The sequence below is a fragment of the Quercus robur genome, chromosome 8 (assembly GCF_932294415.1).
Source record: "Quercus robur chromosome 8, dhQueRobu3.1, whole genome shotgun sequence".
NCBI classification, from domain to species: domain Eukaryota; kingdom Viridiplantae; phylum Streptophyta; class Magnoliopsida; order Fagales; family Fagaceae; genus Quercus; species Quercus robur.
In genome coordinates, this window is record NC_065541.1 from 63,319,185 (window position 1) to 63,331,277 (window position 12,093).

The 12,093-nt window shown below is 40.2% G+C and overlaps 1 protein-coding gene and 1 non-coding gene across 2 annotated transcripts; one reads left to right on the forward strand and one right to left on the reverse strand.

Annotated features, from left to right (window-relative positions):
- Positions 1 to 1,551: 1,551 nt before the first annotated feature.
- TRNAV-CAC (transfer RNA valine (anticodon CAC)) lies at positions 1,552 to 1,625 on the reverse strand. Its single transcript has one exon. It is a non-coding gene; the product is annotated as a tRNA-Val (tRNA).
- A 432-nt stretch (positions 1,626 to 2,057) lies between these two features.
- Positions 2,058 to 3,496, forward strand: LOC126697587 (probable glycosyltransferase At5g11130). Its single transcript, XM_050394653.1, has one exon. It carries the CDS (start codon positions 2,199 to 2,201, stop codon positions 3,249 to 3,251), a length of 1,053 nt encoding a protein of 350 aa, XP_050250610.1. The 5' UTR covers positions 2,058 to 2,198; the 3' UTR covers positions 3,252 to 3,496.
- The last annotated feature ends 8,597 nt before the right edge of the window (positions 3,497 to 12,093 follow it).

A 12,093-nucleotide genomic window follows, 5' to 3' on the forward strand; every position in this document is an offset into this window, starting at 1 on the left:
TTTCTAGCTTACTCGTGTTCCATTCCTATCCCTGAGGTTTTGGGCCTGCCGAGGACGAAACCGTCCTCGGCTATGTCTTCGGGCTATTTTTATGTTTCCTAGTTTCGAGCTTGGGCCCTGGCCTCCTTCAGTTTAAGACCGGTGGGCTTCCCATAAGCGTGTGGGCCGGACCCATAAATTATTGGACCCCACACATATCACTGAAAGGTAACACATAAAATGGTTGGGCAAAGTTCATGAAATGTAACTATAGGAAGTGGAAAAGTCTTCACCCAAGCCTAAGGCCCAAATACCTATTGGACCACATGGAGTGGAATGGGCCAGACCCACATGCTCACAGAATGGCCCAATAGCTTACAGGATATGGTGGAGTGGAATAATGCTAGCCCGAGCATCTAGGAGGGAAAAGGGATCCTCGTAGACCGTTCCTGTGAGGTAGGTAGTAAATTACATGAAGCAAAGTCTTATCCAAGGAGATGTACACGGATGATCCACATTTTGCTTACAGCTGGCATCTAGAACCATAGGAAATCTTCTAGAACATGTAAGAAGGATAGAGATCTTTAATTCCGCATTAATGAGAGGACTTCTACCTAACTTCTGCCACATTGAATGCATATGAGACAACCTAAACAGTACAAACACTCCCAAAAGTTATGTTCCAAGATAAGGAAGGGGAGGAAACCGATAAAGGAGAGGAAAATATCCTTGAAAATTCAGCTGGAGATAGGACAGTTGTAGGGATAAGGGTAGGAAATGTACCTATATAAGGGGAGGGTACAAGCAAATAGAAAGGGGTTGGAAAATAGAGACTTGAAACAAAAAAGAGAAAGAACTACCCATCTGATGTAGTATAACACCACAACAAATAGAGTTTTTCCTACTATAATACATTAGTTTCATCTAAAATATATGAGTGTTCTTCAAATCAATTGTTTGAGTTTCCCATTGTGAAGTGTTTTACCCTGTTTCTCTTTTGTATAAATATGTTGTGTCTGTCAATTGAACATCATCTCGTGGATAGCTTCAGTATTCCTGGTTTTGTTAGTTTTTGATCCCCACAGTAACCAATCATAGTATGGATTTACATAAGGGCAATGGTAGTAACTACAAGCTTGTCTGAGAATTATCAGCACCAATGATTGGAGGACAGCCAAAACTTTGGGAGTGTTTGGTACCATTGTTTAAACAACAGTTTGCAGTGTTTAAACAACATTACAAGTATTTTCACATACTTTTTCACTCACATGTATTTCCATAAAATAATAACAACGTTATTAAAAATCTCTTACCAAACGGGCCTTTTATTTGTAAAAAATAGTATATCATATAAAAAAAATACAATAATAATAATAAAGGAAGCTAACCTTTCAGGTAACAAAGGAACAACAACAACATACATTCTCTATCTACCCCAAGAGTTATTACTTTTGGTTTAAAAATGCACTCAGAAGCCTTAATAATACATGAATGGTTTAAAAGGCTTATGCTTTGTTTGGTTAAAGCATATATTTAATTGAGGGGACAAAAAATAAAATTTTGATAAATAAATGTCTGAGCCCGGGTTCGAACCGGGGACCTCTAGTGTGTGAGACTAGCGTGATAACCAACTACACCACCCAGACTATTTGTTAGCTTCGCTCAAATTATTTAACTTCTTCTTTGCTAAAAGGAATATTACTCTTTTTAACGTAAGACATGAAAAAAAACCAAAAATTGGAAAAAAAAGACAAAAGTTTAAGCCAACAAGTCATTGTCTTCTAACAAGTATTAAGATCAAGGTTGTTGAAACTAGCCATTTTCTAATTTAGAGTCTGTTTGGATAAAACTTATTTTACTGAAACTAAAAATTGAAAACTGAAAACATTGTAGCAAAATGATTTTTAAATGTGTGAATAGTGCCATGAGATCTATTTTTATGAAAAAGTTGTTAAAAAGTAAAATTTGTGGGTCCATAAACAGTGCACAAATATACTATTCACCATGAAAACGTCAACAAATGCGAGCTGAAAAAAAACAAAAAAAAAATATAGAAAACGTAAACGCAGTTTCAGTCCAATCCAAACCACACTTTAGTCTTCAACCTCTTAAAACTCCTCTTTGTTCCATCTTCCAAGTCAACCGTCTCAACTTGATCTCAAAGGCTGAGTATTCAATCAAACTAGCCTTAAGGTTTTGTTTGTTTGATCATTCAAAAAATGTCCACCACCTACTTCTCCCTCCTCCTCCTCTTCCTCTGCCTCTCTCTCTTCACCTCCCTTACCACCACCATCCACTCCAAACCACTCACCTCACCGTACCTCTCATCCACCACACTCTTCCCCAATTACCAAAAAATGCTCAAATCTTTCAAAATCTTCATCTACAAACCAAACGAGGCCTTAACTTTCAACTCCCCAGCTGAATCACTCTTCTACTCGTCTCTTCAAAACTGCCCTTTCGTCACTCAAAACCCCGAAGAAGCTCACCTCTTCTTCGTCCCTTTCCGCTCCACTATCTCCATGCGCTCCATCGGGCGTGTCGTCAAACGCCACAGAGAAGAGCTCCCATATTGGAACCGAACTCTCGGCGCCGACCATTTCTACCTCTCGTGTGCCGGTTTGGGCTACGAATCGGACCGAAATCTCGTCGAGTTGAAGAAAAACTCGGTCCAGATCACTTGCTTCCCTGCCTCTCAGGGCAAGTTTGTCCCTCACAAAGACATAGCTCTACCTCCAGTTTCAACCTCCCACGCGCCTCACGCGCCGGAAAACAAAACCACGAAGTTTCTCGGTTATTTCAGACAAGTGAAACTGAAAGAGTCAAGCTTGATAAATGAGTTGGTCAACGATCCCAACTTTCTGATAGAATCTGAGCCGTCAGATCAGCTGACCTATACGATGAGACTAGCGAGCAGTAAATTTTGTTTGTTTGAATATGGAGGCGACGTTTCGGGAATAGGTGAGGCCTTGAGTTTTGGGTGCGTGCCAGTGGTGATTACTGACCGTCCGATTCAGGACCTGCCGTTCATGGACGTGCTGAGGTGGCAGGAGATCGTGGTGTTCGTGAATAACAACGGTGGGGCCAAGGAGCTGAAGCGTGCGTTGGGTGACACGGGGGGCAAACGGTATGAGCAAATGAAGGGGCTGGGCGTAAAAGCGAGTCAACACTTTGTGTGGAACGAGCTGCCACAGCCGTTGGATTCGTTTCACACGGTGATGTATCAGCTGTGGCTGAGACGGCATACCATCAGATACGCACGGTGGGGTTAGGGAACTGTGGGTCCTAACTTGGCTTGTACGTGGCCCTACTATGATTGTTATATAATTGTTGTTGACTTGACTTCCATGGTGGAGAATTGGAGATCACTTCAACCTTTTTTTTTTTTTTTTTTTTTTAAGCAAAATGTAATACTTATTACAACAAAATGTAGGGTTTGGGATCTGTGGGTCCTAACTTGATGTGTACGTGGCCCCACTATGATTGTTATATAATTGTTGTTGACTTGACTTCCGTAGTGGAGAATTGGAGATCACTTCAACTTTTTTTTTTTTTTTACAAACAGTAATACTTATTGGAACGCACGCGAAAATAGTAATATTTGTATTTTAAACTGAAATGTTTATCCCACATTAGTAGTATGTATCTAGTATCTGCTGTTTATAATTCCAATCTATAACTACAAATATTAGACATTTTTTGTAATTATACTTTGGTTAAATAATGTATTAGAGATCACTTCAACTCGATTGTGGTTAATCAACAAAAAGTATTGAACTTATGACTTTAAATTTATGTTTTTTTTTATTTGTTGTTGTTTTGGTGGTGTGTGCAATAAATACTATTGTGGGGTTAGAGAATTTATGGTCTCGGCCCACTTTCCATTAGGGCCCAAGGTCCGCGCCGAGGAGAGTAGTTGCCGAAGACAAGTAATGAAAGTCCAAACGGCCTAAAGATGCAGCCGAGAATGACCCTGTCCTCGGCATCCCAAGGCCTAAAAGGGAAGAACGACACATCATTAAAGGCAGCCTCCAAAGCGCTCCTGAAGAAAAGGCAAGTAGAATATGACTCGCACGGGGGTACAATGTGGGAGTGGTTCAAGGAAACGACGTCACCTCCACATTGAATGCACCAACAAATGTCCTAGCCACATTGATGGGAAAAGACCCCTGAACAGTGTGGTTTCGGTTATTGCAACTAACAGAAGGTGGGGGGAGGTGGCTGATGGGAGTTATGGGACAGGCACTCGAGTAGTTACCAGCCTGATCGATAGATGGAAGGTCAAGATCAACTAAGAAGGGCTATATAATGTAAGGATTTATGCGCCAAAAAAAAAAAAAAAAAAAAAAACATTAAGCTCAATGGACAAGGTCCATGGACAAACTTAGTTCACCTCTGTGCGTCCACCATGAACACCACGACTAACCTCTGTCTGGTGATCAAGACCTAGCCTTTCAGCCCACTCTCTACAAATTTATTGTTTGGGCATTTAACGTTCGAACCCAACAAACCAATTTGGAGTCGCTACAAATTGAGTCCTTACAACTATCATTCTGTATGTCATCTAGAAATTGAAGTAATTCTTCCTTGGAGTTTAAATTTTCTTGTCTTAGTAACAAGCCAGCCCAAGATAATTTGAGACCTAAGACAAAAATTTTAAAGGGGCCTTTTACATCTAAATGTCACTTAAATAATATTTAGTTTTTTTTTTTTTCAAATTTATTACTAATTCATACTTAATAATATGGATAATTAACCCAAAGTAAGCTAATGATACTTACTATATATAGGTTTTACAAATTAGCATATCACCAATAAAGAAAAGAAAGTGATTCAAACATTCATTTATTATACTGTTTAAGTAACACCGACCATATTACTGTCACATTTGTTTGCAAGATTTTTATCGTAAAATTTGTATTAGTTTTACCATTTTTCATTCACTTAATAGAAATTAGGTTGCATTTCTATTAATTCATTTTTTTTTTTTTTGTGGAGAAAATGCTAAACTTACTATAAATTTTATTACAAAAAACTTACAAACTGATGTGACAATGATGTGACACTTCAACAAAAGAATAAATGAGTATTGAATTATTTCATGTGTTTAGTAACAAGTCAATTTATAGAAGTTACATAATAAAACTTGTAATATACTAGCATAACTCTAATATTTTAGGTTTTGGGAAAAAAATGTACACTTAAGTACTTAACTCACATTTTTCTTTAATTAAAAAAAAAAAAAAAAACCCTTACTACCCCATATTTGGGGGCGTTTCCATGTTAAGGGCCTTAGGCCATGGCCTAGGTGCGGTCCTACTTGGCAAACGAATTGAATCAAGCTAAATGCTCAAAAGTTTGATATCAATTCATTTAATTTGATTACAAATATGTGCAAAGCTAGAATTCAAGTTTTTATTTTTTATTTTTTAAGAGAGTTTCAACCTATGGTGTCCGTTCTTAATGATAGCTCTTTATCATCAGTTCATATCATCAATCTATTTTTGGTTAAGACCCTTTTAGATATACACCACTGTTAGTTTTTTTTAAAACATTCGTGTATGTGTTAAAAATACTTAGTATTCTAAAAGAAAAAATTATTTTCAACCTAGATTATGTTCAACCGTTGTTTATTTTCTTTTTAAACAATTTCGAAATTGTTCACAACCTATTTAATTAATTGGACAAGCCCCCAATGCAAACATGCAGTAATGGATGGGATACGTTGGGATTCAGACACACATTCAATGCACTGATGCACTAAAACACGAGTTTAACCCTAATTAATTTATGAGAAATGTTAACGAATGCCCCAAGGGCATTGATTTATGAACTATTTTTACAAAAAATTTATAAGAAAGTGATAAAGCAATTAATTTTTCTAATAGCTTTTTATATTTCTCATGAAAGCTGTATTAAAATATTTTCTAATATGGTTTATTAACAATTGCTCTAAGGGCATCCATTAACATGACCTTTAATTTATTCATTTAGATCAAATTAAGTTACCGTAACTTGTAATAACTTTAAATCATATTACACCACCTAATAGTTTTTTATTTGATTAATAATTTGAAAATCTCATAGTTTAATTACATATTCTCTATGTTCTTAACATGCATATTATATTTATTTTCAATCATATATTATTTACTATTCAATCAATAAACTTATTTTTTATGCATAATTTTAAAAATACTAAAACTTGTTATTTAAGCATTTTATAGATGAAATAACTATTGATTTTTAATCGTCTTGAAATTTGCAAGCATGAGGAGTATAAGAATTACTTGTAATCTAATGGTAGATTTGTCAAAAATCATATTGAATAAAAGATATTTAGTGGTGTAACATTGTTTAAAGTTAAACCATCTATAATTTTAAGCAAGCCCTATTCCTTTTCAATATATAGTAACTAAAATTGCTTACTCCTTTATGAATCTATTCTAAAAATAAACAACTAAAGTTTAATTGAAATTATATTGTTTGAATTAATTAGAAAGAATTGTTTTCATTTGTGAATTTATAAAAATTTAGATTCATCAACCTTGCATTGTTAAATGTTATGTGTGATTTTTATTACAAAATGGAATATTTATATTATCAATAAATTACAAGTAATAATTTGATATCTTACAAACTTATTTATATTCTAATTTCAAGTCCATACAAGTATATTTACGCACATGTATAGATATAAAAAACATATTATATATACTTAAAATTACACCTTATACTTACGTTCTTGTTCACAAAATGTTATTAAAGTTTGGTTCATTAATAGTCAAGCATAAACCCAAGCTTGAGTTTTATTCGCTTGCTAAGTAAACAAACATAAATAATTTGTTTTTGAGTCGAACTTAAGTTGTCAGTGAACAACGTCTCAATTCATTTACAACTCTAATTTCATGTAGACTTTATAGATTGCATTATTATACCTTCATGTGTATTTGAGATTCAGAGAAATGGGTCGTCTTATACATATTCAAATATGACCTAATTGAATATGTAAGGTCTCAATTTGGGGCCCAAGCCCAACAAGTATAGGGACTTGGTCTAAGGGGCCCAGAAACAATGAATTTGTAGAGAGTGGACTACAGAACCGAGCCTTAGCGAAGTAGATAGTGGCTAAGATTAGGCTACACAACACTTGGGCACAAGAAAATCCTGTTAATGTCCATATATTCTCAGTCCGAGGAGATGAGATAGATATTTACTGGTTCTTGCTTTAAGTTTCCAGTTCTTTTTCTGTTCCTCTTATTTTCTTCACGTGTCCTTCCTCATAAGGACTCCCTTTCTTATATAGTCTCCTTGAAGCCATCATGGCCTTACACTTGTTGATTATCTGGACTCCTACTTGAGTGTTTGTCCCATCGGACACTCCTTCCATCTTTCTGTGAGTTGTGGTAGCCAAGGCAGTATTGTTCACAGGTCTTCTCCACATTAATACGACCAAAAAAGTAGTTGCAACGCATTTAATGTGGCAGCTGCAGCCTCTCCTTGGGCATCTTTCGTTTCCTTCTTTGCCACGGGTTTGTAGGACTTGTCCTTGTTATTAGTGTTTGTTGGGGTGGATCCTTTTAGTAGGCAGAGTGCATGTTGAGCCATACTTGTCACGTCCGAGGAGACATTTCTCCTTGGACTGCCCTTTAAGTGACTTCATGCCCACAAGAATTGGACTGGGACCTATTCTGGCATCTACGTCCTCTCCTCGGACATGGTTGATCATCCCGTATGGGGCCCAAGGCCCATTGTATGATTTTGGGCCTTTGGGCCTTTACCCCTATAATAGCCCCTCAAAATTCTGGTTTTTCCCTCTCATCCGAGGAGAAAAAGTGGGATTTTGATATTTATTGGATAAATTATCACAATTTCTTGACTCACGCGTGTGGGAGTACAGTCTCACATGCCTCGTTATTGCTACTGGCGTTTCGTAGCCCACAAGGCGCCATTAATTGCACCAGGCGGCTTTATGTTTCCTCGCATCCAACGGTGGGACACTTAATCAACGGTAGGCATTCCTCCAATTCTTTGAGCAGGAGTAATCCCGTTTGTTTTTTCCCTTGCTATATAAGGCTTCTGAGGGGAATTACTTTCCCTTTTTTAGAAAAGACACTTAAGCGTTCCAGAGCACTTCAGCACTTTCTCTCGCAAAACACTCAAAAGTCCATAGCCATTTCTGTAAGGATTCCTGGCGGATCCTTTGAAAGCTCGAGAGGTTTAGAACTCGCGCTCCCTGTAAGTGTTCATTTCCCCGCATTCCTTAACTCTCCTTCTTTGTTGTTCTCCTCGGCCTCCTTCCATTAGCAACCCCTTTTTCATGCCACCTAGGGTAAGTAGGATGGGTAAGTTTCAGAACCTAGTAGATTCTCCGGTCGGCATGGAAGGATTTAGGGCCAAATGCCGTATCCCGTAAGGAATGGGTCTAGAATACTGCTCCTCAGACCAAATCCTAATCAAGAGAGAGACGGGGCAGGTCGTCATTCCTATGATCGCTTTCATAGAAGGAGGAATGACAATTCCCATGGGGAGGATAACTAGGGATTACTTACGCGGTCATAGGCTGGCTCCCCACCAGTGCGCCGCTAACATATTCCCGATCTTAGGGTGCGTAGACGCTCTAAACGAACAGATGAACTTCGGCCTCTCATGGCACAATGTAGTTCACTTGTACGAGTGCCACAGCCTTAATGAGTCGTATTACCTGAAATCCAGGTCCGACAAGGTGAGGCTGATATCTTGCCTTCCCAAGTCCAACAAAGGCTTGAAGGATGATTATTTGATTGTCTTCGGAGCATGGCACGACGGTCTTCGCTGCCCAGTTAGGGCAGGAGCAACAGGTGAGGCACTCTAGGGTCAGATCCCTTAGCGGGGATCTTAGTTTTAAGTTCTCCTTTCACTTATTTTGATCTCGGTTTTGATTATTTGCCTTCTCGGACTGATATAACCTTCCCTTTGGATTTTTTGCAGACAAAGCACACACTACTCTAAGGATAAGTTTGGTCAACGTCTAAGCTCTCAACTACCTCCTCAGGTCCGAGATCTTTGTGAGCGATGACAGGCAATTGCGTCTCACTCACCTCATCTTGGACTACGAGCCTCTCTCTCGTGCTTTCGTGGACGTAGGTCAAGCGATAAGGGCTGGGAGTCCCCGATTAGCCCATATTGACGTTTCTAAGCTGAGCTTCCTTGCTCGGAGAAACCTACCACCAGTCCAACTGCCCACTCAACGCGTTCTCCAAGAGGTAGTCGTTCTAGGGGAGGGAATTGACTCCTCGCATTTGTCCCTTGAAGCTGAAATCGATTGCTTCCATCTCAACGAGGAGGGCGAGGTATCAACAAGGCCCGTAGAGCTTTCAGATTCCGGCTCAGTTCTTGATCGCTTCTCGACGGCTCACTCTCCTGGACTGGTAGTTGCTTGGATTGACACGAGCCAAAAAATTGAAGAGGAAGGTATGGACTTAAAGCCGAGATCTGGTTTGAGGGGGCTTATGTCCAATAGGAACAAGGGGCAATCCTCCAAAAATGCCCCCAAAGAGCAGGTTCCAGCTAAACTTCCTCCTCCTCCTTCTACTAACCCCGCACTACAACCCATTCCTAACCTAAGGCGGAAAAGGTCAGTGGAAGAACTGGAGGAGGGTGAGGTCGGCCCTCAAAAAGCTAAACAACAGAGGAAAGGCGAGGAGCCCAAGGACAAAAGGACGAAGTCCATTGATAGCCGAGAGGAGGCTGCCATTAGGAGGGAGCAGCGCACCTGGTCTCCCCGCCTAGAGCTGGATAGCGCCCCCATCCCGTGGGATGCAATTCTTTGGGAGTCCCAGCGTGGGCAGGCGTCTTACCTTGCCGAGGTCCTGCAGCAGCCCCTCCACTTGCCTCGTGACATGGATGGGCTCCGAGTCACCAGACAACTAGACCTCTTCATGTCATTGAAGAGAGACCTTACTATGCTAAAATGAAGACTTCCCTTGTTCAGGTTTCTTATTCCGTGCTCGTCTATCTGTCATTTTTGTTTTAATGATTCTATCGTTATTCCTGTGCAGGTCACCCAACAAATCTTCGTGGTCGAGGAATAGGCGAAGAATTCTTGGGAAGCGATGAACGCTGAGGTTCAGTCTAACCTTGCCGCGGAGAAGGCTGCGGGTGTTCTTAAGTTGGAAAAAGAGCGCTTAAACAAGGAGATCAAAGAGGCAGTCAAGGCTCGAGACAGTGCCGAGGCGGGCCTTAAGACTACAACGAAGCAGGCCGAGGACATACGCCAATAGCTTTATTTATCAGAAATAAACCTTGCGACTGAGAAGCAAATGGTCTCGGACCCCAAGGCGCAGCTGCTACAGGCGAAGGAGGCGGCTGTGGCAACCTCTTATGAGCACGGAGTGGCGAACACTGAAGCCAGGCTGATCGAGGAGGTGGCTGTGGTTTGCAGGGACTACGTCACCGAGTCCTGGGGTGTAGCCATGGATCGGGTGGCGGTTCCTGCGGACTCCGACCTTAGGAGGATCAAGAATATCTTCTTCCCTAAGGGTATTCGTGAGGTTCCAGGCTCGGATCCTCCTGAGGAGCCCCCTTCTACCTCGACTGCTGTTCCTGATTCCGTCATACCTGAAAGGAAATGGGGGAACAAGAAGGCCCAACCACCAGCTAAGGACAAGTCACCTGAGGACGCCCTCACTATAAGGGATGTTGTTGCGCAAGCTAAGGATGCCGAGCCCAAACCTACAGCAGGAGGTGACTGTCCTGAGGCTGAGGGTGCTGCAAAGAGCTTAACCCAAGATAAAGTCTAGGACATTAGTATAAGGTTTCTCTTGTAGTTGTTTTGTTCTGTTTTCCATTTCCTTAGCTTTTGTTAGTGTTTGTAAGATAACATATCTCGAAACTTAATGAATGATATGATTTTTTCTCTGAACCTTATTTTATTGCTTCAACTTTTGTCTTTATTGTGAATGAATTTCGACTGTGTTACTAGATTTCTGATGATAATCCATTATTCAAAGTTTAAGTAATATGGCTAAGTATGAATGAGAGAATAAGACTCTTCCCCCATGACTTTGCGCCCTTTTGAGTGATTAAGTTTCCCCAAGCCAGTGGTCTGAGGAGCCACGCAGGACCGGGGTTCTGTTTAACACTTAGATAAAATTGCATGGCGGTTAATTTTCCCCATGCCTGTGGTCCGAGGAGCCACGCATGACTTGAGTTTTGTTTAATACTTAGATAAAACTGCATAGCGGTTAATTTTCCCCATGCCTGTGGTCCGAAGAGCCACGCAGGACTTGAGTTCTGTTTAACACTTAGATAAAATGGCACAGTGATTAATTTCCCCCAAGCCTGTGGTCCGAGGAGCCACGCAGAACTTGAGTTCTGTTTAATACTTGGATAAAATGGCACAATGATTAATTTCCCTCAAACCTGTGGTCTGAGGAGCCACGCATGACTTAGGTTCTGTTTAATACTTGGATAAAATGGCACAGTGATTAATTTCTCCCAAGCCTGTAGTCTGAGGAGCCACACAGGACTTAGGTTCTGTTTAATACTTGGATAAAATGCCACAGTGATTAATTTCCCCCAAGCCTGTGTTCCGAGGAGCCACGCATGACTTGGGTTCTGTTTAATACTTGGATAAAATGCACAGTGATTAATTTCCCCTAAGCCTGTGGTCTGAGGAGCCATGCAAGACTTGGATTCTGTTTAATACTTAGATAAAATGCACAGTGGGTAACACCAAGAGTACGAACTTTCATTAATAATAGTACATTTTCAGGTTATTTACATTCCAAGGACGTGGCACTACATGCTCATCCAAATCTTCTAAAAAGTAGGCCCCTATGCCAACCATCGAGGTGATAGATATGGCCCTTCCTAACTTGGTCTGAGCTTTCCCCACGCAGGATTTTTTGCAGTGCCCAGAACTTTTCTTAATACCAAATCCCCAGGTACTAGTGGCCTTAGTTTCACCTTGGCGTCATAACCTTGCTTAAGTTTGTGTTGATAGTAGGCAAGTTGGACCATTACTCTTTCCCTTCTTTCCTCGATGAGGTCTAAACTTTTTTCCAGCAGCTCATTGTTGATATTAGGATAAAATGTGTTGGTCTTCAGTGTTGGGAAGTTGGTTTCTAGAAG

What these genes read in the sequence shown, in the direction of transcription:
- LOC126697587 (XM_050394653.1), top strand. Translation starts at nt 2,199, where the DNA reads ATGTCCACCACCTACTTCTCCCTCCTCCTCCTCTTCCTCTGCCTCTCT.